Source organism: Genypterus blacodes, unplaced genomic scaffold (assembly GCF_046128005.1).
Source record: "Genypterus blacodes isolate CSIRO-AG114 ecotype Tasmania unplaced genomic scaffold, CSIRO-AGI_Gbla_v1 ptg000215l_1, whole genome shotgun sequence".
Taxonomy (NCBI): Eukaryota; Metazoa; Chordata; class Actinopteri; order Ophidiiformes; family Ophidiidae; genus Genypterus; species Genypterus blacodes.
The window spans coordinates 1,183,177-1,207,795 of NW_027467014.1; the positions used below are offsets into that span (position 1 = coordinate 1,183,177).

The 24,619-nt window shown below is 46.6% G+C and overlaps 1 protein-coding gene across 2 annotated transcripts in view; it reads right to left on the reverse strand.

Annotated features, from left to right (window-relative positions):
- ddah1 (dimethylarginine dimethylaminohydrolase 1) overlaps window positions 1–24,619 on the reverse strand; it is a 60,171-nt gene that overhangs the window by 10,707 nt on the left and 24,845 nt on the right. For both annotated transcript variants that reach the window (XM_076170213.1, XM_076170212.1), the window contains exons 3-5: window positions 6,022–6,121; window positions 4,314–4,387; window positions 1,683–1,802 (exon numbers count right to left, since the gene is read on the reverse strand). In XM_076170213.1, coding sequence (XP_076026328.1) covers window positions 1,683–1,802; window positions 4,314–4,387; window positions 6,022–6,121 — 294 coding nt within the window. The remainder of the gene's footprint in view (window positions 1–1,682; window positions 1,803–4,313; window positions 4,388–6,021; window positions 6,122–24,619) is intronic.

A 24,619-nucleotide genomic window follows, 5' to 3' on the forward strand; every position in this document is an offset into this window, starting at 1 on the left:
CAAACCGCGCCGAGCACAAACGCGAGTGGCGGGGATTAAAGCATGGCGGGCGGGGGTGTGTGTGTGTGTGTGTGTGTGTGTGTGTGTGTGTGTGTGTGTGTGTGTGTGTGTGTGTGTGTGTGTGTGTGTGTGTGTGATGAGAGGGGTATTTCAGGGTGATGACTTCATGAGTGAAGCCTGGTGGTGTGAGCAGCAGAGTGATGGCAGTGATAAATAAGTCAGGCTGATGAAACTCATCCGGTCAGCGTGCTTGCCGATCCCGGACATCACGCACTGGGCTCCTGCTGCACCGGATCATCTTCCTACTTTGTGTGAAGAAGGATTAAAATAGAGGTGAACCAACGCCAAAATCACATTAGCTCCTTGCATTTGTTCGCTCAAGGCCTCACACGTCTACAGCAACAACATTTCACCCCGTGAAGACAAGTTCAATTATTGGAGAAGTGTTTCCCCCCCCCCCCCCACACACACACACACACACACACACACACACACACACACACACACAAAAAGACCCTCAGAGCCACAACAGTTGCACCCGCATCCAAAACAAGCACTTTGAATTCATTAAAAAGAGCGTTCATGCCATCTCGACTCCCCCCCTGCAAAGAGAACATTGCCTAATTACACCCGGGGTCGTTAAAAGTGCTTTAAAACGGGAGCTAAACGCCGTAAGAGAGGGTGACGTATGCCGTAATTAGAAAGCAAGCGGTGTGTCATTACAGCCACTCCTCATTCTAGCAGATAATTACCGGGGCGATCAAACAGTCTGGAATCCTAATGAGTCGACGCTGTAACATTAAATTAATTAGCGCGCGTGTTTATTCCAGAGATGTTTGAGTTCTGCCGTACCCTTCAGCGATTCAAGCAACCTCACCAGCCCACCGGTCTGACCTTCTGCATTTCCGAAGAGCTTATTAAGGAACGTTACAATCTGACGACTTTTAATTGGCCCTGAGACACATTGGATCACTTTCCATTTGTTTCAGACAGGGCCAGTAGGGGGAGCTATCACACTGGGAGGACAAGTGGACTATCTGAGCGTGTGTGTGAAGTCTACATCCTTATCTCATTAAATCCAAAAGTATGTCTGTGAATCACACATGCCACCAAAATGTCTGGTAACAGTGGCTGAAGTCGCTGGGTGGGAATTTGAGGGAGAATTCCATCTGAGGTTCATTAATCCTTTCGAGAAAATGACAAAATCTGTCTGTGGTGTTTACTGCCTCTCCTTCATGAAGAGCCGCTGTGCCTCCCTCGGGGGTATTTACCAGGTTTAGTGCTGCGATGGAGCTTGATCGATTCAGAAGCGCTTTATGCAGCTCTGGCTGTTTAATGGAAAGACAATAACGTTGTGATTGAGGTGAGAGCGCGAGCGCCACAAGCAATCCCTACAGATTACCTGAGAGTGCGAGTTAATGAGGGAGGATTTAGGGGGACAGGTGGCGTCTGTGTGCGCACAGTCAAGAGGGCAGCTAAGCTGTGAGTCAACACGTGTGATGAGAGAGGGAAAAAGGAGAAGAAACAAGCAAAGAACAGGCTTTTCAAGAAAACTTTGCCATTTCACTGATTCGATAGTTTAAGAGAGAGGTGACAACTGGGGTGTGATGGGCTCACACACACACACACACACACACACACACACACACACACACACACACACACAGACACACACTCCATACTTTCAGGGCTTTCTGTGCTGGATCGCTGGAGCCGATGATGATGAGGCCCGGCCCCCCCATGCTGCAGAAGCTCTTCAGGTGCAGCCCCTCCATCACCGGCACGGTCGACACGGCATAGTCCTGTGAAACCCACACAGCAACATGAGGTGAAGCCACTCAGACTCAGACTTGTCAGACAGACAAATGAAGCATTAACATTTGGCCACACACAGCAAAATCTGTTCTAATCCCGCAAAGATATATTTGTCAGCAATATTAACACAAAATCCCTGAAAAGCTCCTTGTATTCCGAGAGGAAGCATGTCACATGTACATTCAAGTCATAAAAATCCAAACGAGTAGCACTGTGGTGGCTGCTGCAGAGTTATTAAAATGTGTTTAAGTGTCCTTTAAAAAGGAGATAGTGGTTAGCTGGGGCAGCAGAGACATTGGGAGTGTTTGGATGATGATGTCAGCGGGCGCAGGGGGAGCAGCGTGACGGTAAAGCCTTCCTCCGGCTGCATATCGTCATTAGAAATGTGACAGAAACACACCCGACACATGAGTCAGCTGCTCACAGCTCCATTAAACACCTGAGCACAGCTGTTTATCACCCATGCAGACTGATGGGATATAATGAGGCCATGAACCTGCCAGGTTGAGGATAAAAGCAGGGACGTGATCATTAATTACCTTCACAGTAACAGATAAATACTCCAAATGGTACAAGAAGGGACGATTTCTACTCCAATGAATAGAATGTATGAAGGTTTTCGAATCTGCCGTATTTTGACCTTTGAATTGACAAACTGATTCATTCTCCTACATAAAGCCATTTGAGCTTTCCATTCGAGGCCGTACGGTGTGTGACTGTGAAACACACGTCTTGTGATATGCAAAAACCAGGCTCTGGTCCTGTTGAGGCTCGTAAACCCCGACGCGATACCGAGTCGTATTCTAATTCATGGATGAAGACTTCCTCTTCCTGCATCCATGTCAGTAAATGTATGAACCTATGAAAACAGATTTGAGCCAAAGAAAGTAACTCTCATAAACTCTTATACAGTGTTCCATCTTTCCACCCTGTGAATATACGATGCTTCATATGAGTCTAATGCAGTCTGGTTGTATAATGTACAGAATGTCTACGTGTCATTTCTGGTCATTGCCTCTACAACAAAGATTTGTGGTCCTTAAGCTGTGCCTTGTGTGCCGCCAGTGTTACCTGAAGCCTTGACCGAGGTACACGATGTACAAATAAGTGTCATTAATATTCTATTTGGATGAGGTATTTGAGTTTTCCATTATTATACACACTACATACTTCTGTTCTAAATGTGTCAGTTTCAGGACCACTGACGCAGACAAACACAGTTCAAAATAACTCTGCCACAAATGCCACTTTATCACAACTGAACATTTTCCACTCCTGATGTTCTTTGGCGTGAACCGTTTCCTTGGCATTTGTTTGGAAAACATAGCAGAACCGCTGGGAATTACGAAATCCGAAGTTTCCTCTTATCTCATCAGGGAACAGGAAGTTCCGTTACAGTGTGAAATCAGAAATAGCTCCACATATTTTTATCTTCTATCTATAAGCGGCTACAATCCTGCCACGCTGTGACTGGATAAGACCTGACTGACTGACCCACAAATGTGACAAACACACTGACGATGTGAGCGACTTATCGGTACAAATTTGGAGTCAGCACTTCTTCGCTTCACAGAAGAAGTAACATCAGGGCCTTTTAAGTGCCGGCTGATAAAATGCATCCCATCAGCAGTGACCCCCTGACCTCTGCCAGGGCCCGCGGGCGCTTCACATCTGCACGTAGTTGTGCGGCGCTAAACAAAGCAGGCAGCAAAAATAATCCCTCATCCGATAATGAGGGGAAAAAACAACAACGACGGTGGAATCAAACTGATAAAAAACAGAAAAACAATAACGGAGGCCGAGAGGAGTTTTTTTCTTCCCGCTGCAATTTGCCAGAGACGGGTCATTAAGCCCCGTCTTATCGGAGATAACAGAAAAACACAGAGGCATCCATAATGAGCACTTCCAATCAGATACAGATGGAAAGATGGAGGCACAGCCGTTCAGGCTAATGCAACATGCTGAACTCCTGAGGCAATGACCTTTGGGTGAACTCCTGAGTCAGCTGTCAGCTGTAACATATGATAGACCAGTATAAAGTCCTTGTTTCCCTGAAAATCATTCTAGAACGATATCTGGTATGAGTGTGTGTGTGTGTGTGTGTGTGTGTGTGTGGGTGCGTGTGTCATATGGGAGCAGACATCATTGAGCTTGGGTTGTGGCTTTTCAGGTCAGACGAAGAGGTGGAGTGCAGGAAGCTGAATCGACAGCTATGTCAGTAAAACAAATAGTCACGAAGGAAGTGACGGTGCATACACGTCAACGAGGGCCTGAAAGGTGACGTATCTCGTGGTTTAAAGTGGTTTAGCTTGGTTGGCCACTCCTGACCACTAACGAAGATTATAAAGTTGGTGAGGCACGAATTTGTACGACAGAGACGAAGGCAGAGCTCTTGATCACACAGGTTTGTTTTGATGTCTGTCTCTCTGTGGGCATCAGTTTCTTTTTAACTTCATATCATCATGGCTTCTTAATAGCACCGCAGTGAACCAACTCACCTTAAAAGCATCAGCCAGAATCTCCGCTCCTCTCTGATTGGTCCGTTTGGAAAGGCCCACGAAGAACTCTCGACCTGCGAAAGAATCAGACGGCGGTGAAAGACGTAGGGTGTCGCCCTCTTCTCTAATCAGTCAGCAAGGATCTAACATCAGCGGATACACAGACAGCTGCTACCTGGGGAGCTTATATACATTGAAAGTATTAATTAGACACAACATGAAGACAATCCTGAACAGCAGCAATGGAGGAAACGTGTAAACCTAGTGGCGCAAGACCTGAACGCTGCTGTGTGTACCTTTTGCGTTCAGCCAGACTGTCCGGCTCGGCTGTACTGAGCCCGGGGATGGGCTGCTAATGTACAGAGTCTTTAGCAAAAAAAAGATTGGCCCTGCCAACAGGAAATGTTTCTATCCCTGCCATGTGAAACCGATTTCAGCTGGAAGGAACGAGAGCACCGAGCCAGCGTCTAGAAACCCAATTAAGTGTACCGTGCCTTTCCCTGCCGTGTAGAAGACTGACCCACATTTGAAACTCACCACACGGCTGTAGCAGAATGTACAGAAAATTCAATAAAGACCTCCGTGCTGGTGCTTCCTCGCTCTCATTGATTGTATTACTCCATGCCAGAGGAATAGGAGAAGGCTATTATGAAGCATCGGTAAGAGGTTGGATCACTGGATGATTTGATTGCCGTCGTGCAGGATTAGCACACAGTTTTTGGGGTGAAACTCTACTTGGCGCTGTGAGAAACCGGGTCACCGAGGCTGCTCAGTGGAATGTAGTACGGGGGGATCCCACCAGACAGAAACCAACTTACACACACGCAACAGTCTGCCTGCTTAGTAAAGCTTCTGTGTGCCGTGACTGCAGAAGCTCATACTACAGTTTATCTATCAAGCTGCTCCTGAGTGCTTCCTGTCTTCACTTCTTCTTCTTCTGCCTTCAGCGTGAGTACAAACAGATACAGGCCTCTATGACAGGGTGAGATTCTCTGGAGCTCTTGGTCTGCCCTGATAAACGCATCGAGTTTTGTTACATTCACACGCACCCGAGCGGATTGGTATTATCTAGCTGTCTGTCACCGAGGTAACGTGGGCGGTTGTGTGTTTGGTGTCAGGGTCAGGACCTTTATGATGGGTTTGATATTGGTGATGTAATAGCTTTTGAACTCTTGACCTTCTTTTTTTCCCATGACTCCTTACGTCTCCAGTCATCCACATTGGGGACGCCCATGGCGGAAAACTTTTCAAAATCCTTTTCCAAATCAAAATCATTCAGAATCTTTCCCCAAGCAGATTTTTTTGCATCTACATCTTCCTACAAATTTAGCTCTGTCGTAACATGTGGAATGTATGAGCCAAGCTTTTGATTTTCCTCAAAGTTTTGCCAATTTGAGTGGGCGTGGCTTATCCTACAAATAGTGCTTGATCTCAAGGATGAATCAGTCTTTTATCACCAAATGTTGGACATGTTGGCCCTCACGTCTTAGGCAACAAAAGACACATTAGTCGACCTGATGGCGGTGCAATAACGGCGAAGGTCCGGCAGTGTGTCTTGGACCACATTGGTCTGCTTCAACACAATGTAACGGGCAAAATCCTTCATGAACTCAGCCATAAATCACGGTAAGGAGGATCCCTGCTGCTTTCCTGCAGTGTGGATGGCAGGTCGGTGCTGTATGGGTGGTGTAATAGCCGTCTAGTCTACCTGTGAACAGGACGTCTCCTCCGTCCAGAGTGGCATTCTCGTCCGTCATGTCCACAATATTCAGACCCAGATCCTTCAGAGCACCTCTCATCGTCTCCGTCTGGAACAAGCACACAGAAACACAAACCGGTAAACATCTGCTGCTATCAAATATCCAAATTGATTCAATTGGGATGCACAGTGAACGTCCTATCTTTCCAATCTTTGGAATATTACACAGTCGACCTATAATCACACATCTGTCAATACGATAATGAAAATCAGAGCAAAGTTTTTCAACAGATTTGCGCAGAAACATCAGATGACACACACACACACACAGCATTCAGTTTCCAGAGAAGTTCAACAAAAAAATAATCTCTTCTCTCCTGCAGGTTGTGGTGACATCATTCCAATGAGCCATGGGGGTGATGTCATTCCAGAGGCAACATGTTAAATCTTTTATAAGGCGTCGGGGTCTGGGAAACAGATAGAGCACCCAAAACAAATTCTGAGAAAACAGAAAAACCTCTTCCTGTTCTCGTGTTCTGGGTCGAGTGATTTACATTTATAAATAGCATTGAGTTTTTTAACGAGCAGTGGGTGATTTCAGGAAGCAATAAGCCTGGGAACGGCATGTATGTCATATTAGGATCAATCCACGTTTAACCTGCATGCCTGCGCTGCTGGACGTGGGACCTGAGGAAAGAGCAGGTCGTGTTTTGGCTGAGCGGCGGGCTCGTCTGCTCCGCTCTCCGACCGCCCACTGTGATTTTTACTGTCCTGTGTTTGGTGTTCCTGAGGGAGCAGTTTCCAGGGCCAGTCGTGTTTGCGAGAGCATCACTGTTTCCACAAGCCCTATCTCACCATGACCTCAGCCCGCTCGCTGTGCTCTTTGGCCGACACACAGCCTCTGCTTCTGCTCATTTGTACAGGACCGAAAACATGAGGTCACACAGGTAAGACTGCTATACACTCACCAGACAACACAGCCAGAGGCCTGCCGACACACACACACGCGCACACATACAACCACGGTTTCCCTTTTTCCACAGGGATGTAGGTGCCAACACAAGCACCCACACCTGCATACATACGCGGTAATTAAAAGTCTGACAGCCCAGGAAAGCTTTTCATGATCATTGTCTACTTTCCATCCATCCCGTTTCCACACCGCATGCTGAGCAAAGTATCCAAAACGTCCTCCAGCTCTTCCCGGGGGATTCTGAGGTGGGATTACACCAAATGCCCAACAAACCCAATACCAACTGGCTGACGTCCGATCCAAACAAAATGCACATCTGCTGGTTTCAGATAGGCCAATCAGAGCGCCTGATCTTGAATTTGAACAGCAAATAAAACCCACCCTTCCATTCTAACCTTGCATTAAGATGAAAACAAACAAATCCGAGGAAGACATTGGAGCTGCACGTGCTGGGAAGGCAACTAAATCACATCAATAGGGATGGAAACTGCAACCAAGGTGTTTCGAGCTCACTTAGCAGGGAAAATGGGGAAATAAAGAAAAAATACAGACTCCAGTAAAGTAATATGAAGGATTCCAACATCCTGATTTTCTTTTTTTGAAACTCCTTTTCTACAAACTATAATAGCACCTGCCCAAACCATTCATGCTGTCAGCTGCAGTCGGCACTGGAATCTCTCACATCCTTCATTTTCGGCATCGCTGAAAGCATCGCTACAAGAACGCCGTGTCCATCCAAGTAACCCAACACGCCATTCATTAGTGGTTTCTTTAGAGTTGTAACAGTAACAGAAACAGTAAGCGCGACATCAAGCATAGCATACAGTTAATCCCTGTCATTTTTTGATCATCTGTGCAAAGGGAGCCATAGTCCAAATCTGATTCCCATTTAGTTACGTCTTCGGTTGGCGACTCAAAGGTTGAGTCACCGCCTGAGGAAGTAAACAATCAGAGTGAAGTTCGCTCTGGTCGTTTGTCTGGTCGTGCCTTGTGTTCCGTTTGTGTCTCATTGCTCTGGCGTCTGGTCTTAAACACTCTGCTTCTTAAGTAAATCCCCCCATCGCTGATTCATCACACGCCAAAACTCTGCATAGTTGATGAGGGAACGTCTTCCTCTCCAGTCAGATGCTCATTCACAAGAGCAGCTTCACTTTGAATGAGCTAATTTGTTTATCTTTAGTCCTCCTTTCAGTTTATTTTAACAACCCACTTCTAATCAACTGACGGCCGCTGGGCCATGACTCCTCCATCATTATCAGCCACTGCTTATCCCCTCCTACCTATAGCTGTGTAACACTGGAGCCCAGGCTATCGCCCCTGTTATTTCCCTGGGGAGCTGCTGGAGTGCACGGAGTAGCCCTTTAGCTCAGCTCGCAGGCATTTCCTCTGACATCACTGGAGGTGATGTGACCCCAAAGGGCATGGAGGTGGGGCTGGGCGGGGGGGCATGTGAGATGTAAAGAGAAGCTACCCAGAAGAAATGCAGCCAACAATAATGCCAACTGCTACAATTAAGATGTGATACAATATATGAAAACCACACCACCACCACCACATCACCCCTTTTAAGACTACAATGGCAAACCCTACAATGGCTAACCCTGTTAGCTTCAGGGTTTTCATACGCTGCGGCACTTCAGTGGCGCCACAAAGGCCTTGTATTGAGCCAAAACAACCTTCCTGACACCGTTATGACAGCACCTGCGTGTGTTCCTGTTATTCCTGACATATTTTGTCCGTGACTATCAGCCTGTTGTAGCAGAGAAGGTGACTCATCTGAGCCAGATCATCAGATATGCGAGCTGTAGCTTCAGCAGGCCAGAGAGTAACATTGTTTGTCTTCCTGCAAGATGACTGATGAAGATTTAATGACGCTTGTTTATCTCATACGAGTTTTGTCACAGGTTGTAGCAGAGCTGTAAGTGCTGGATTATGGTGAATGACGGCTGCTATCAGCTGCAGACAGGGAAAACAATTAGCATGCCACTGCAAATCCCACGCAGCTCCCAATAGACACACTGCTGACTGGAACTGTTGATGCTTGACGCTAACGGTCCTCCTGTGGCTCACAGAGCGATCAACACAAATGAATACTTCCACTGGGTACAGTTAGAGATTAAGCTCTTTCAAAATCATCAAACTGGCATATCCTCTTTCAGTTAGGGCTGAGCTTGTGTGTGGAAGCAATACTTAGTTTATTCACTATGTCTACATGCATGACTAATATTGTCTGACTATCCTACGGACAGTTACAGTTCAATCCAAGCTTTCCAGCCCTGTACAGCTCTTGCGTTGATTACATTGGCTGGTCCAGGGGCAAACCAGTCCAACCTCAACTCGTCAACCAAAAAAACTCCGGGTTAACGTCCACAGTCGGGCAGCAACCATTAACAGGTGCTGACATATCAAACTCCACGGTGCGACCGTGTCTCTTTTTACAGAACAGATTAACCTGCACTCACCAACTCTGTCCCTCCATCTCTCCCTCATTCTTTGTCTCTCACATCCCCCCCAACCCCGCCCCCACCCAATGTTCTCTCCAGACCCTCGTGGCAAGGTCAAGAATGCTCCTACAGTGGCTTCCCATGCAGACTGGCCTATTATCTCTTACTGCTTGGGACACCCAATACCCCACCACGTCTGGGTGCCAGCTCCCTCTGCCAGCGCCTCCCCTCCCCTTCTCTCCCTACAACCCTCCTTTTGCTTCCCTCCTCTCTCCTCCCATTCCCCCCTTGAGTGTTTTGGCCGGGCGACACGCTGTTAGCCGGAGCCCTGCTTTGAATGAAAAAGGCCTTTTAAAATTCATTAGGGGCTGTGGGCTCTAAGGGCCAGTCAGCCTGCCTGCCCGCCACATTCCTGCCGTTCCAGCACAGGGACAGGGGAGACAGAGCAGAGAGAAGAGCCTTTTATTTGGGGCTTTTTATGGAGCCCGTCTCCCATCTCTCGCCCCTGGTACCCGTGGATATCGCATTCTGCTAAAAAGGACCATCAGTCTGATAGAGCATGGTGCTCTCGGAAAGGGAATAGCGCACACAACAATGGCATTCCTGGAGGTTATCCTAGCCTCCCTACACCAGGCAACAGTGTCCCACGCTCTGGTATAATGGCGAGAGAGCATTCCTCTGAGCTCCACACAAAACGGGAAGGTTATTAGGTACAGTTTATAAGAGGTGAGCTCGGTGGAGATGGGACTCGGCTCTGAAATATGACAGAGAGGTGGTGCGAGTGTGAGCCGCATTTGAGGACATGACATCATAAATTGGTAGTTTTCAGATTTACTGCGCAAACTAGGTGCTTTCTTTAACGAACAAGTGATTTTGTACCATCTGAAAGGGGATATATTCATTATATTATTCAGATTTCCATGCCGTTTAGATCTATGGTCTCTTTAGAAAACCTTTGCTCAGTAATTTAAGTGTGTTACAAGCTGATATGAAACTAAATTAATGATGAAAAGAGCTACTTTGGGAAATATGGGTTTCTGCCTTTTCTTTTTGTGCAAATCTCCTTTTTTGGAACTTTATTATTATTACACTATGAAAGAAGTAGCAGTAGTCGGAGTGAGTAAGAAGCAGCAATTCAATGACTCAACCAACGACTGGGAAAAATAATGACTTAATGAATGGACGAGGTTCGGTTTGAGCAGAACCCAACTTTGTGCATCATGGTTGAAAACGTTGGCTGGACATCCGGGGCCACAGATGATGACCATAACAGAGCAAAGGCTTAATGTAGAGGAAGGTTCAAAGAGCAGAGGAATGCTGAATGGGAATAATGACGGCATTTTGGGGCAATTTACCGCGAGGAATTTTAAATAAACGCACAGGCCCATTAGCTATGCACAAACCGGGTGGATAAGGCCGATCTGAGCGCCTCAGGTATTTGATCGCTGACGTCACGGAGAAGGCTAAGCGATGATTAATTTGTCGAGGAATATATGAGATTAAATGGCTCAGTTAGAGATTTGTCAAACGTTTGGTAGCAATCTTACCGACCTCTCCATAAGAAAGAAAAGGTTCAACGAGAGAGAGAGGGAGAGAGGGGGAGAGAGCGAGAGAGAGCGAGAGAGAGAGAGAGAGAGAGAAAGAGAGTTAACTATGCACCAATTCCACACAGCTGCACTTGCAGTAGCGTTGTTCTAGACATAAATATAACAAAATCAAGTGTTTATATACTAGAACAAACACACACATGCTCGGGTCATACAGGTGCACGCATGCTGTTTATCACAGCAGAGTGGAGCCAGCTGAGTTCTGTTGTGTTGCTTGAATCTTACATTCCTAACAGAACCTAACAGTAAGAGTTCGCACTGTCACAGCCTGTAATGACAGGAGCAAAAGACAACAAGTCATTTAGCCTCAGCCAAGAGAAAACAAACCCTCCATTGCACGTCCTTGCATTATCCAAACAAATCCTGCGGTGTATGTTGGAAAATACCTGTGGTTAACCAGGCCATGACATTCCCCCCTCTCTCGCCACCCCCCCCCTTCCCCCTCCATCAGCTTTAGGATTACATAAATGTTGAGAAGTAGGTCAATGAGAAGGCGTGTACAGTTAACAGTAGCAGATCTGGAGACCCTCGCACCACCTCCACCACAGGGAACTGGCAGCCTGCCTCACTCAAAGAGCTGTTTCAGCCAAAACCAATCTACTGTAAGACTCCTTTCACTTGGGGCTTCCAGGATATCAGGGCTCCAGGGAGGGAAAAATGCCCCAGTACAGTCCTGCCTGGGCACAGTGACAGCAGTCGGAATGCTGGGAGAGAGCAGCAAGGCCACAATTACACAGCAGTTGCTCAGGTCTACACAATACATATCACTAATTCTATTAATTTAAACTGAAATTGTAATTACAGCGTCGAAATGCATCGCATACCCGTCTGTATGCCATATGGCTCATTATTACACGCAAATTATTATACATCTGCTTTGGTGAACATAGTTCTCAGTTTGGCTCCTGGTCTGCGGACACTAAAGACGCCAAAAGTATAGTTTTCCATATTTGTGGAAAAGTTAAATGAAGTGCTATTATAAATCAATTAACCATATATCGACATTGGTTAGATTGAAACCACGAGGATCTGGGTCCCGATTTCCAAACAGAGCATGAGACTGAGATGATCACAAAGCCTACTGTACGTTACACATCTCCCTACACTTTATAGTGTGCTTCTAAGAGGCATCTTAATGGCAGACATCCTCAGAAATGACTTCAGTGTATATGTATGGGTTGTGATATTTTGTCCCCCACTATGGCGAAGGCTCCAAGGCTGTGATTGGTCACCCGCTGTCATGCAATACCCAAGCCGAAGCATAACCCTGAGAATGTAAAAACTGTTGAAAAGTGACGTCATGACTCAAATTACGTCAAAAGCTCAGCCTTCATTTGGCACCCAGAGACTGCGGGCCTACGCTTTGAGATCAGGACTTATTAGGAATCAGGATCATGCTCATCTCTGAGCAAAAAGGAGAGCAAACCATCAAATCACTGATAACTAAACTGTGGAGAAATGAAGAATGGAGTGACGTTTGTAACGTCTCCTGTAATACCTGGTACGTACTGTTCAGTCACGCAGACAAACACCAACGCTGAGCCCTTAAAAATAAACTGAAACATGACCCTGTTTGAGGAGTCTAGAGTGAATCCCAGAGCAAATACAGTACACAGCGCTCTGCTGCCGACCGCTCACTGTGAGGGCTCCACAAATAAAGGAGAGGAGAACTGCAGGCTGAGGACAAGGAGACGCGGGGGGACATAGGCTGCTGGGGCGCGTATGGACATGATCTGGTGTCCTCGTGGGAGGCCGGCTCAGTAAATACGTCCTTGCAGCACAGTGTTTATTGGACTTGACCCCAACGGGACTGGACCTCTCTGTATGATAACACAGAGGAAAAATCAATAAACACGTCGACCCGGGTGTAAATTACAGTTAACTCCTGTCCGGCAGAGTCTGGAGATATAAGGACAAACATCTTAAGACTGTTGTACCCCATCAGGACTACATACACAGTTGGTGTAGATATGACACCGGTATGTTTACATGCCATACTCGAGAGTATTACAGCTCCACATTCACAACCCCGACAGCAACTTCAGCAGGAGAAACCTGGCCTTAGATCCAGAGTGGAGAGTCCTCAGCTATGACAGGCTATAGCTTAACTAGTCCGGACAGCTGGCCTGCCCTTTACGTTGGCCCGCTCTCTCGGCTTTTACAGCAAAAATATCCTGTACTGAGGAATATGACATCAGTCGGCGGGGGAAAAAAAGTCAGATATTCCAATGATTGAAGGCCTAACGTAAGCAGGGAGCGCTCGCTTGGTTAAAGGTCATTCTGCTCTCCTCCAATTTTTCAAGCGGGGGCTGTTTAAGTTCCTTGGCTCTTCTGTGATAAACTCGAGTTCTACACTTGCAGCCATTTACCTGATGTTACTTCACGCTAGTTGAGTCATATTTCACCCTTACTGGAAGCGTGGGGCGGCCCAGTTGCCCGTGTTGAGAACAATGGACAGACAGAAAGAAGCTGCTTTATTTTTCTTCCCATTTCCAAGGGAAAATCAAGTGGGGGAAACTCTACTCCCGCTCACCTTTGGCCTACCTGGGCTGACAGACACAGGACCACCCACATCTCTAGTGAATGGCAATGAAGCTGAGAGCGCTGAGCCGAAGGTGAGCCGCATTGTGTGTGTGTGTGTGAATCGCTGCATTTGCAACAGGGTAAAGGATTAAGTCTGCGGGGTTGTGCAGAGTATTTCATAAATAGGCATGAGAGCAGATATCCTCTCACAATACTGAATAAGAGCTGCTTCATGTATCGCCGAATTAACTCGGAAATTGAAAGGCTGTGCTGACCCAGCTGTACTCCTTAATAAGTGAATCATCCATGGTGCCGTATTCAGAGTGCATCGTCTCATGCCTATTCATGAGCTCGGAGAAAGAGGGAGCTGAAGGCTACTTCTGAGTGCTTCTCCACCGTTTCTTTGATTCACTAAAGTCTGGAGCCTGCGAGATCGGCGCTTATGGGATCATTATACTGGCTATACTGATGTCATTTGAGTCCCCACGGTTAGATTGTCTTTGTCATTTCAACATATCTTTGTTGGCTGTGGTTGGTTAATGTCACTTTGTCTGTTGCCCCTTTGCCTTCATTCACATGTCGATCACACGTCCTTCCTCTCTGCATTGTTTTCGTTCTCTTCTCCTTCTTTAGTGTCTTGTTTTCTTTCCCTTCCTTCTGTGTGTGTAAAATAATCTCAACTCTTGTCCCATAACTGGATGCTCATTGTAATGCCTGATGCTTTTCAAAAATAAATAAATAAATAAAAGTCTGGAGCCAAGCTAATAACCTCTGGACCTCAGGACAGAGACATTCAGACGCTGAGACTGAGGGACATAAGAGAGGAATTTGAATTAAAATGGTGCCGTGTTTCAGGACACATCCTCCAGGGAGGTATGACGCTATGCAGGAAGTATATACAGTACAGTTTTAGTTCAAACAAAAGGCCTGGAAGTGGATTGGACTGTGGAATGCCCGACAACTGTCACTTGAAGTACCTATTTGCATAACCTGTCAGGCTTTCCGAGCACTGCGGTTAACCCATGCTTATTACCCTTACCAGGCCAAAACTTGGCCCACCTCGAGCGTACAATGGTGATTCAATTGAGCTGATTTGAATAGGAATCCCCCCATTGTGTTTATTTTAATTCTGCGGGTTGAGGCCTCTGGAAAGCCAAAGCAAAACACCAGGAGCTCCCACATGTTTGAGCCGTGCCGACACATCTATTTGTGAGGCCCGAGGTGTGCCACAGAATGGAATGTCCAAGCAAAAACATTCTGCACGGCTTGCTGAATTTATGCGTCCCAGAGCCTGAAGTGTGGCAGTCTTTCCAGACGAAGAGAAGGAGGGGGGCGGACGGGCCGACGGAGAAGGCAGGAGTTCTATCAACACAAGGGGTGAGTCGGTCTAACATGAGGGCTAAACGTTTCTGAAGGCTTCCCCCTCTCTCTCCACCCACGCAGGGGAGTCCCTCTTGCTCCGTGGTGCCGACTTGCTCAGGGAAAGAGGAACCCCCAGCTCAGAGGTCAGGAAAGCCACATGATATAAGGAGTCTATAAGGAGTCACACGCCAGGAATTTTGACCTCACCAGGAGCGTGAGTCACAGGGGGCGGCTCGCTTGGCTTTGTGTGTCACAGCTTGTGTATGTGTGAATAAACACATTTATAAAGTGTCGACGTGCTCATTTAGCAGCAATTTCACCTTCATGTCTAAAAGCAGCAGCGCCTGAACACTTTTCAAAGCCTCACACACACGTGGTGCCTGAATGGTGTTCAAGCCTTTTCATATCTGCATTCTTCTCATCGTTGAGGTGTTCCAGTGGTTGATCTTCTTTAACCCATCCAAAATACTAAAAAGAGCCTGGAAACAGTGCGTTCTACAGAGAGAGAGACAGAGAGAGAGAGAGAGAGAACCCCATCATACCACACGGATACGCCCACGCTTTCCAAAGAATGCGATGGATGAGTTCCCAAAGGGGGGAAAAGTGAGGTTTGCCAGGCAAAGTACAGACTAAACTGCCCATTATGAGGGATTTCCCAAAACAGCCATGAGAAGTTGGACGTATGGGAGGGGCTCGTATGGAAAAAGGAGGAAAAGAAGTATGTGTTTTAATCTTTAAAGAGGAAAAAAACAAGTCAGGCCAAAAGGTTTCCCATAAATGTTAATGAAGGGCTTTCCCAGAAAGGATTTTTTTTTCCTTCGGCAAGAAACAAGGGGTCAGGTGCTAATGTTCGCCAGCAGGGCCGGATCCAGACCTCTGCCTTTAAAGTACAACAGAAAAAAAACATCAAGAGGAATTAACCGCGCTGCAGGGATTTAGTAGTTAGGTGGCTAACAAAGGCTGATGATGTGCTGCAAGAGCTGAGCAGACCTGGTGCTCCGAGCCCAGAGGAGCCAAGTGACGTTTATACTCCGTGAGACAGGCCTTCATTCTCAAACTGGGTCGTTTCCTCAGCAACTTCTGCTCTCTGACTCTCTGAATCTGGGGGACGAGTTGGTATCTGACCGGTTCACCCGTAGGCTCGGACACCTCTCTGCCCGCTCGCTAATCTGAGCCCGACTGGCAGCTTGCTTCTAGTTTCATTCTCAGCTATGCCTTTGAAGCTCCACATGTAACCCATGTGTGTGTGTGCCCCTTTTACCTCGCACCAGCACAGACCTGGGGGCTCACGTGGCCGCTGAAGCCGTCCTCATACCCCCCCGGGGCCTCCGCGCCAGAACTACACTGCTCGCTCCCTGCAGCAAAACCAGACAGGCTGTCAGGGAAATGGTGAACTTTCCAGACGTGAGAGGGGACAGGAAAGCATCCCTGCCCGAGAAACTTGAAGACCACCAAGTCTGGCTAAGGGAATTGGAAAGAATCATAGATAAGAAACCTCCTGAGAAGATGAAAAGAGAACAGAATACTGATCATTCCGCAACACAATTTATGATTCAGAAGATAGTTTACGAAAGCAAATCCAGGTGAAGATCTTTCCACCCAGTAGGAGCTCAATGGAAGCAGGAATTTGGAGCCTCACCTCACGTCAGTATTTACCAGAACTTAGAGAGCGGCGTGTTTGCGTGAGGAGGCAGTGTGATGGACAAGATCAGGCTTCCATCCAAATATCGCACAAATTCCAAGCCTGTTTTTTTTCAGAAAGCTGGCATCGTAAAATCAGAATCAAAGCACGTCCGCGTCTAGTAGTGTTGGCGAGTAAGCGGGTGTTTTTTGTTATTATTAAAAAAGCAGCAGCCGCTCTGCTTCATGGTGGTTAGATTTGTCTCTCTTGTCCACACACACACACACTGTCCCCTGCCACAGCACTTTCAACCACAACGCAACATACAAACAAGCAAATACAGACACCAGGACGTTTCGACTTTTCTCTAACCTTCTCTGTGTTGTAACTTTCTCCACCTGAGTCAAGTATAGAAAATTAATAATAAGCTGTTTCTTGCATTTGTTCCATGTGTGTGTGTGTACACAGTATGTGACAAACACAGCGTCTCTGTCTACGCGGGGCACAGCGACCGGCTCACTCAGACTGTGACCGATTGTATCCAAACAAGTGCTGGGCCGGCTCACAGAGACATCATTGTGTAACATCGGACAGAATGAATGCGAGCGCCATGTTTCATTTCATTCTGGGACACATTGGAAAGATCTTAGAGAACATCATGTACTGTATCCTCTTCATTTAACCTACAGCCATCTCTTACTTATTACTGGTTATAATTGGGACGTTCTTCCTCCCTAATGAAGATGAAGTCTTGTTGAGCTGAAGTCCTGCATCAGCCATGGGTAGATGAGAGAAGAAGAAGAAGAAGGTATGAGGTGAAGGTGCTCACCCCCTCCGCCCTGCTTCATTTGTCTGTTATGGAAATAGATCACATTTCACGCACCCCCCCACCGTCAGCCACCTTCCATCTGATAAGGTATAGTGGCGCTCAGGAGCTCTTAAACCTGCCCATTCTTCACATTCCCAGGATTCTGAATGGTGTGACCTCATTGGGTGAGGGAAGCTGGTAGGAAAATCGCCCCCGGCCGGGGCCTTTGCTTCGACATGGAAACTTAAGCTAACAAAGAATGCATGACTGTGTGCAAACTTGACTGTGGCTGCACTTGTGCGTGAAAACAACATGTTTTCCTACGCACCAGTGTGAGGTAACTGCAGGGAGAGAGAGAGAGAGAGAGAGAGAGAGAGAGAGAGAGAGAGAGAGAGAGAGAGAGAGAGAGAGAGAGAGAGAGGAGAGGAGAGGAGAGGAGAGGAGAGGAGAGAGAGAGAGAGAGAGAGAGAGAGAGAGAGAGAGACGCTCCAAGATGCAAATGTCAAAGGTTTGCATACGTAAGTGTGTGTGTCTGTGCGTGCAACAGCTCAAAGCCTGACAACCGGATAAAATGTTTATACACACTGAATATGCACGCACGCACTTGCACTAGCGCACACACACACGCAAAAGCACACACACGCTGCTGCTGCTGCTACCTGCACTTAGTCAGCAATTGTTGGAAATTCTCGTCCTAACTGCACATAGCAGCTGAGTCGTGATGATATCTCAGGATAAAGAGGAAATATCGCCCACATCCCTTCCCGAACTGATATTTCAGAATGTAAACAATCAATACAGAGCAGAAGAGGAGATTTACTGCAAGTTTCCTGTAATCACCAAAAGCAATGGTGGAACAGCCGGGATGCCTCATGAAAACGCACAAACTATGAAGTGTGACGAATGAGAATTGATAAATCGGAAAAGGAAAAAGGAGGAGAGATTGGGAGGAGGAGAAGTCTCAGGATGAAGGGGAAGAAAGGGGGATTTGACTTGGAGCGGGATGAGGAGGAGGAGGAGGAGCAGGTGGCAGCGGTTGTGCGGTAACGCTCGTCACAGAGCTGAAGGTAGAAAGCAATTATATGGCTCTCTGCTTTATGGAATGTTCTTAGAATACGGAGCACATTAGGTTTGCTAATCAAGCCAAGTGTGTCCGTCTGTGTGTATGTGTGTGTTGGTAAGCTGCATGCCTCTCACTGGAGCAGGTAATTACTAGCTGGTGATAAAAAAGAGGAGAAGGGGGCATTGTGGGATTGCCGTGGTGTGAGTCGCCATTTTTTACCGAGGGCTTTATTGAATGACCTGAGGTGGACATGATTAGCTCCATAGCTGGGAGCTCAGGTATGCACCAACACACACCCACACCCACACATACACACACACACACACACGAGTTACAGTGAATTAATTTGCCCGTCTAGCTGCGTTATCAAAGAAGTACCTAAAAAAATTTGTCCGGACCAAAACCTGCAAATTATTAAAACATGGCACGCGCACACACACATGTCACAGCGGATAAAACGCGCGGCGTACACACGCGGAGAGAAACCACAAATTTGGAATGATGGCCGCGTCAGGCCAAGAGAAATGGAAAGCTGTTTATACTCATAACCAGGCTCTGAAAACATTCATTTAGTCAGGCTCTGCTGAATCATTTACCAAAACTGAGCTGGAAAAAAATATATAAGCACGGAGTCTGGGCTTTTACGTAATGCCAGCGGCCAGTCAGTCAGAACCACAGGATGCATACAGGGAAGCAGAGAAAACAAACACTGAAGGATGTCCTTTCTGAATACTTGATGCTTTTCCCAGCCACAAATACCAAAGTTCGCCTGGGACACTGCAAAACAGATTCAAGCCGACCCGACCTGCAGCTTTACCTAATAAGGGTTTGGGATCGTTGGAGGCTGTAGGGGGTGAAGGTGTACGTGTGTGTGTGTGTTGGTTGGTTGGTTTTGGTGAATAGTTCTCCCAGCTGGTGAGTCTTGGTTTTCATCTGGAGATGGTGTCTCTGGCAGCCAGGGTTTGTGGTTTAGGGGGAAGCTTAACTGAGATGAAGAGAAAATTCCATGGTTACCACTTGATCTAAGAGCGTCCCATTCCAGGAGTACGTGCCAGCGAGAGAGAGAGACACACACACACACACACACACACACACACACACACACACACACACACACACACACACACACACACACACACACACACACACACACACACACACACACACACACACACACACACACACACACACACACACACACACCCTCCTGGTGGTAGATCTGGATTGGAACATCGCTGGAATTTAAGGGAGGCCTGCGTTCCAAATCCTTCCCGCTCTCTGGAGTTCAACTTGAAGATTCTGCACCATTAGGGTGCACATATGCTGCAGCGCTCACCGCCATTCCACATGAGTGAGCACGCCACATATCATTGTGCGGCGCTCACGGCACATCACAGGCAAACTAAACGCGGTCTCTGGTTCTTGCGTGTGGGTTTTTTTTTTTTTTTTATAAGTCTGCCTCATGGATTGGTCACCGTGGCCGCTCACTCTCAGATGTTCTTACCCGTCGGCCCTTTTGTATTTGCTTGTAAAGTAGGCGCAAAGTTTGTGGGTTTTTGCTGTCATGTCTGAAACGTTACATAATAAAGGCATCCCAGACAATGCTGTTAAATGTTATGATTCCCGCTGCTGGGAACGGATAAGCAATCGATTTCCAGGAGCGGAAAACTCGGAACTCCGTCAAATCAGGGAGTCTGGAGTCTTATTTTTGACTATACAGAATAAACATGAGATACATATTGGAAGAATCACAATCAGTTGCTGGTGTCTGATTGATCTGAGAGTGATACTACGTGTGTGCGCTGTCATGACATTTAAAGGGCTGCTAATGGCCAATTGTGTCACACAAACCACATTCCCTCATTCGTTTCGACCTTTACCTTTTACTGCGACACGAGTTTGTTTGCATATCAAGTGAGCTATAATTAGAACACGGCATCAAGCAAACATTAAGATCTGCCTCAGTCTGATGGTGAATTTCAATGGTATGGAATGTCGGGACTGAATTTGTCTCAGTTGATTATTCAGTTTATTTCAATGGCAAATCGGGTGGCACCCAGTCACACGCCCACACACACACACAAAGCCACCCTGTGGACTGCTTCTATTTAAGTTCAGAGGTCCTAAAGCACAGAATTAAGGAATAAATTAGGAAGCAGAATATAGCCAGGCTCTTAACCATGTATCCGCTCAATAGCACAGCGATCACAGTAATGATCTGCTCCAGAAGTGAACGTCTAATCTGAAACGTATCTGTCATGGCAGTTCACGGCCAATCAGTTCGTCTTCCTCACACAATAAGTCCCATTTAAAGAGAACCTAAACTGTTCTGTGGGACAAAAACCAGCCTGGACAGAAAACTCAGATGTCACGGCTCAGTTTCAGGTTCAGGATGTGGCCCATGTTGCGCCTCCTGCCCGTCAGATCTATTCGAAGCGGTCGAGGGCACAGCTGCACATCTGAAGGAAGGCAGCGAATTCTGATGAAGTCGCCGAGACGAGGCGAATAAACGTGACACGCCAACAAGCCACATAAAATGCACTCATTATGGTAAGCACGCCCTGCGCTCTGCCTTACAGGGGCAAAGCAGCCGCGGCGCTTAACCTTGAGGTCACCAGGACACATGTAGCTTTTCACAGAGGCACACACACACACACACAATCAGACAAGTATGCACGTGCACACTCCCAGACCAAGTTAGGCTCTTAACTGCCTAATCAACAGCTGCTGATGGACACATACAAGTGGGCTGACTACATGCTATTGATAAGGATACACTCAGGGTTCATGGCGTGTGAGTGTGTGTGCGCTGAACAAATGCTTTTCATTTAGAGCCTAACCTAACGCTATTTTTAGCCGCCGTCGTCGGTCTTAAGTATCGGCAGGCGGGGTGTGAACTTCTGACACATTTACAGCACGGGACCACAAACATAGACACCTGCAGTAATTCATCTAGATAAACAATCACGCAGATGCAAGAGGAAGCGACCAAGAGCACAGCAGCAACAGTCGAGGCTTTTAAAGTGACGCTAATGAGCAGCAAACTACGATTCTGTATGTATTGCGATGAAAAACATAAAGTATAGAGAAAACCATAGAAAACCAACAAAGCATGCCACGATTCATGCCTTACTGTATATGCGACCCCGTAAATATATGCAGCCTTAACATTCATGGCATTACATAATTTGGGTCTGTTACTTTACATGACGCTAAGATCAATCACTCAGTTTAGGATGAAGCGTTTAACGTGCATATAAGCACAATACTGACTGCATCAAGCTCATTTTGACTTAATGTTCACATCGATCACAAAAAACAGATTTGTATAAGGTTAGTGAGGCGGTAAGAGCTCTCACAGTTAATACAATGTTCTGGTCTATTGACAGAAAAACGATTAAAGCAATGTATAATACTAGGTAATGTATTTTAAAGTAATATATAAGTAATGACATTTCTTTATCTTACAGTCAAGTAGGAGAAGCAAGTGCAATGAACCTGAACCTGAAGTGCTTTCTTAACATTAACAGACTATGGAGGAGCCTTGGTAATCTGTACATTTTCTGGAAACTGCATCACGCTTATACACACAGGTCCTGAAAGGTCTCCTGACATCGTGTGTATGAAATATCTATCAGGCTGTTCACTGTGGTGATGAATCGGCTGTATTTTCTGCCCCGTCCTCTACATCTCGTCTGTGTTATGTCACTCCAGGTAAGCAGCCGGTCCAGATGTTTGAACCTGAGATAAATGAGGCTCTGCTAATGAGTTTATCCCGCAGCTCATCTCCGTGATTAATCGAGACCCTGCTGGTTCACTGTACTTATTCCATCAGAGTCTTCACAGACACTAAAAGCCCCGCTGGATGGAAGGAGGAATCGAGCAGGAAAAAAAGCGGTTGCGTAATACAGAGAAACCAAATGACATGAAAGCAAAAGCTTAAAACAAATTAAAAACTGAAGAACCGGACTGAGATAGTGGTGACCGCAAATGAGGGAAGGGCAGAATCAGCAGAACGGTTCCATGTGGGGGTGAGCTGGAGGTCCTCTCCATTCATAAAGGACCCGAAATGAACTTCTGCTGTGCTGAGTTAATGGGTCGAGCATGACCAGTTTGAACCTAATGCTATAAGCGCTGCAAAGCAGGAACAAATGTTCTCATGCACACAGCCACCATGGAGGAAAAAGATCTGACAGGAACAATCTATTTGTACATCCCGGCGAACTTTCCAAATCCCTTAAACTTTGTTATGATTTCTGGCCCGGCTCTGTTTAGGAGTTTTCCGGCGGCTCTCGTGTTGTTATCACCCGATGATGTCATGGGCCCAATCTACGAGGATTACGCAGATGGTGGGAGAGATGACCGGTGTGTTAGGAAAAATATGGATTCCTCTGACAAACTATGGGAAGAATGACTCGGAATTTGGCTTTTCTTTAATCTCTTCCTTTTTATGGAGACGCTTTGGATCGGCACCAGATTGTCCCGTTGTGATGCGCCGTCTTGCGCCTTGTTTTCCTTCTGTATAACAAAAGTAATTTCCTCTCCCAGGCGGCAGGAAATCAGCATGAGAAAGGCCAAGACGATGACGGCGGAGCATGAAAATGCCTTTGTTTGTGAGATGAATCAATTTAAGGCATCAGATTTGGTTCTTTAACAGGAAATACTGCTGATGGATGAACACAATTCGTAATCATGACTCCCCTTCCGCAAAGATAAAGGCCGTTAGTCAGAGAGCTACAAATGCATTGTGGATGACTGTGCACACGCCAGCGTCAAGTGTCAAGTATTGTGTAGCATACCAAAGATGGCATCAAGCGCTCAGCCGGAAAGCAAACATATTTGACATTCCCGCCGCATTATTTCAGTACATCAGAGCCGTTATAGAATAGCCTTCAAATAAGTCATTGTGCTGACTTCCTGAGTCATCACGCTCGACTCCATACATGGTCAGGCCGTCTGTCCTTGACTGCAGCCAAGGTCAACCCTGACTGCAATGCTGACTTACTATGGAACTTTGAGTCAGAACGGAAGGATTAGGATTCAAACCAAAATTCTGCTTGATCTATTACTTAAGAGAAAAAAGGAGAAAGGTCAAGCCACCAAAACTAATTTTACCCGTGTTTTCTTATCCTCTTTATAAAAATATATAATGACAAATCTAAAGAACACTAAATGTAAAGTAGGAAACACGCCAACAAAGTTTTAATCCAATCCTAGAATAGCTCCTCTGTAGATTGAGTGAAGTAACACTTCCCATTGTAAAATTCTTGAGACAACAAAGAAATTCTGAGCTAAAATGAAGTTTAATTAAAATCTTTCTGAAATACTGTTGGTGGTGAAGGACGAGATACAATACTTCCAGTTAAAAAGTAGCGGAGTGGCACCTCATATTACTCTCTCACTGCTTCATCTCTGAGTCAGTGTGATGAGGTGAGCAGGTCAGTGAGTCATGAGTTATACTGGCATTGCAGCCTTACATAGTCAGGCCCTCCTTATTACGCGTCTCCTTCTGCTGCCGAGTCGTGCCGAGCAGGTGACCGTAGACAGGTGCGCGGCATTCCTGAGGAGACCTTAACGCCATACCGCAATGACCACAGCATTCCAGCACCGGGATGGATGACTGTCCATCTGTCTGCAGGTTTTGATCTGTAATGGGCAAGGCATGCTGGCGAGCATGATGTCATGGCTGGAGAGGGGCCACCGGTCAGAGATCTAAAGCCTCATATATGGTTGGAGAACGCGCGGTGACTCCACATGAGCCAGTCAGAGCTGCTGGACCTAAAACAAGTTCTGACACCTAGCATTAGAACACAAACCTGGCCTGGAGCGGACTCAAGTGATGGAGTCACGGTGAGCCGGGCCGAAAATGTAAGCAGGTGTGTGGACGGAGACGGGAGGGGGAGATTTGTTCCGAAACACAGAGCACGGCCTGCAGAGTTCTGTCCTGAGAGCCAGACATTCCAGCACCTGGCAAAATAATTGTTGAGTCACTGCATTATAGGGACATATTGTGCTTTTTTGTTATTTCCCCTTAATTTCAAACTGAGGAAGAGGATCCAGTGAAACACAACAACTACACTATCGGACCATAAACGACTGTCAACATGCTGACACACACAGACAGAGCTGACCAATATGGATGTTTGGTTGAGGGGGGGCTTACAGAGACAGCACGTTTCTACTCAGCGAGCACAGGGGTGCTGCAG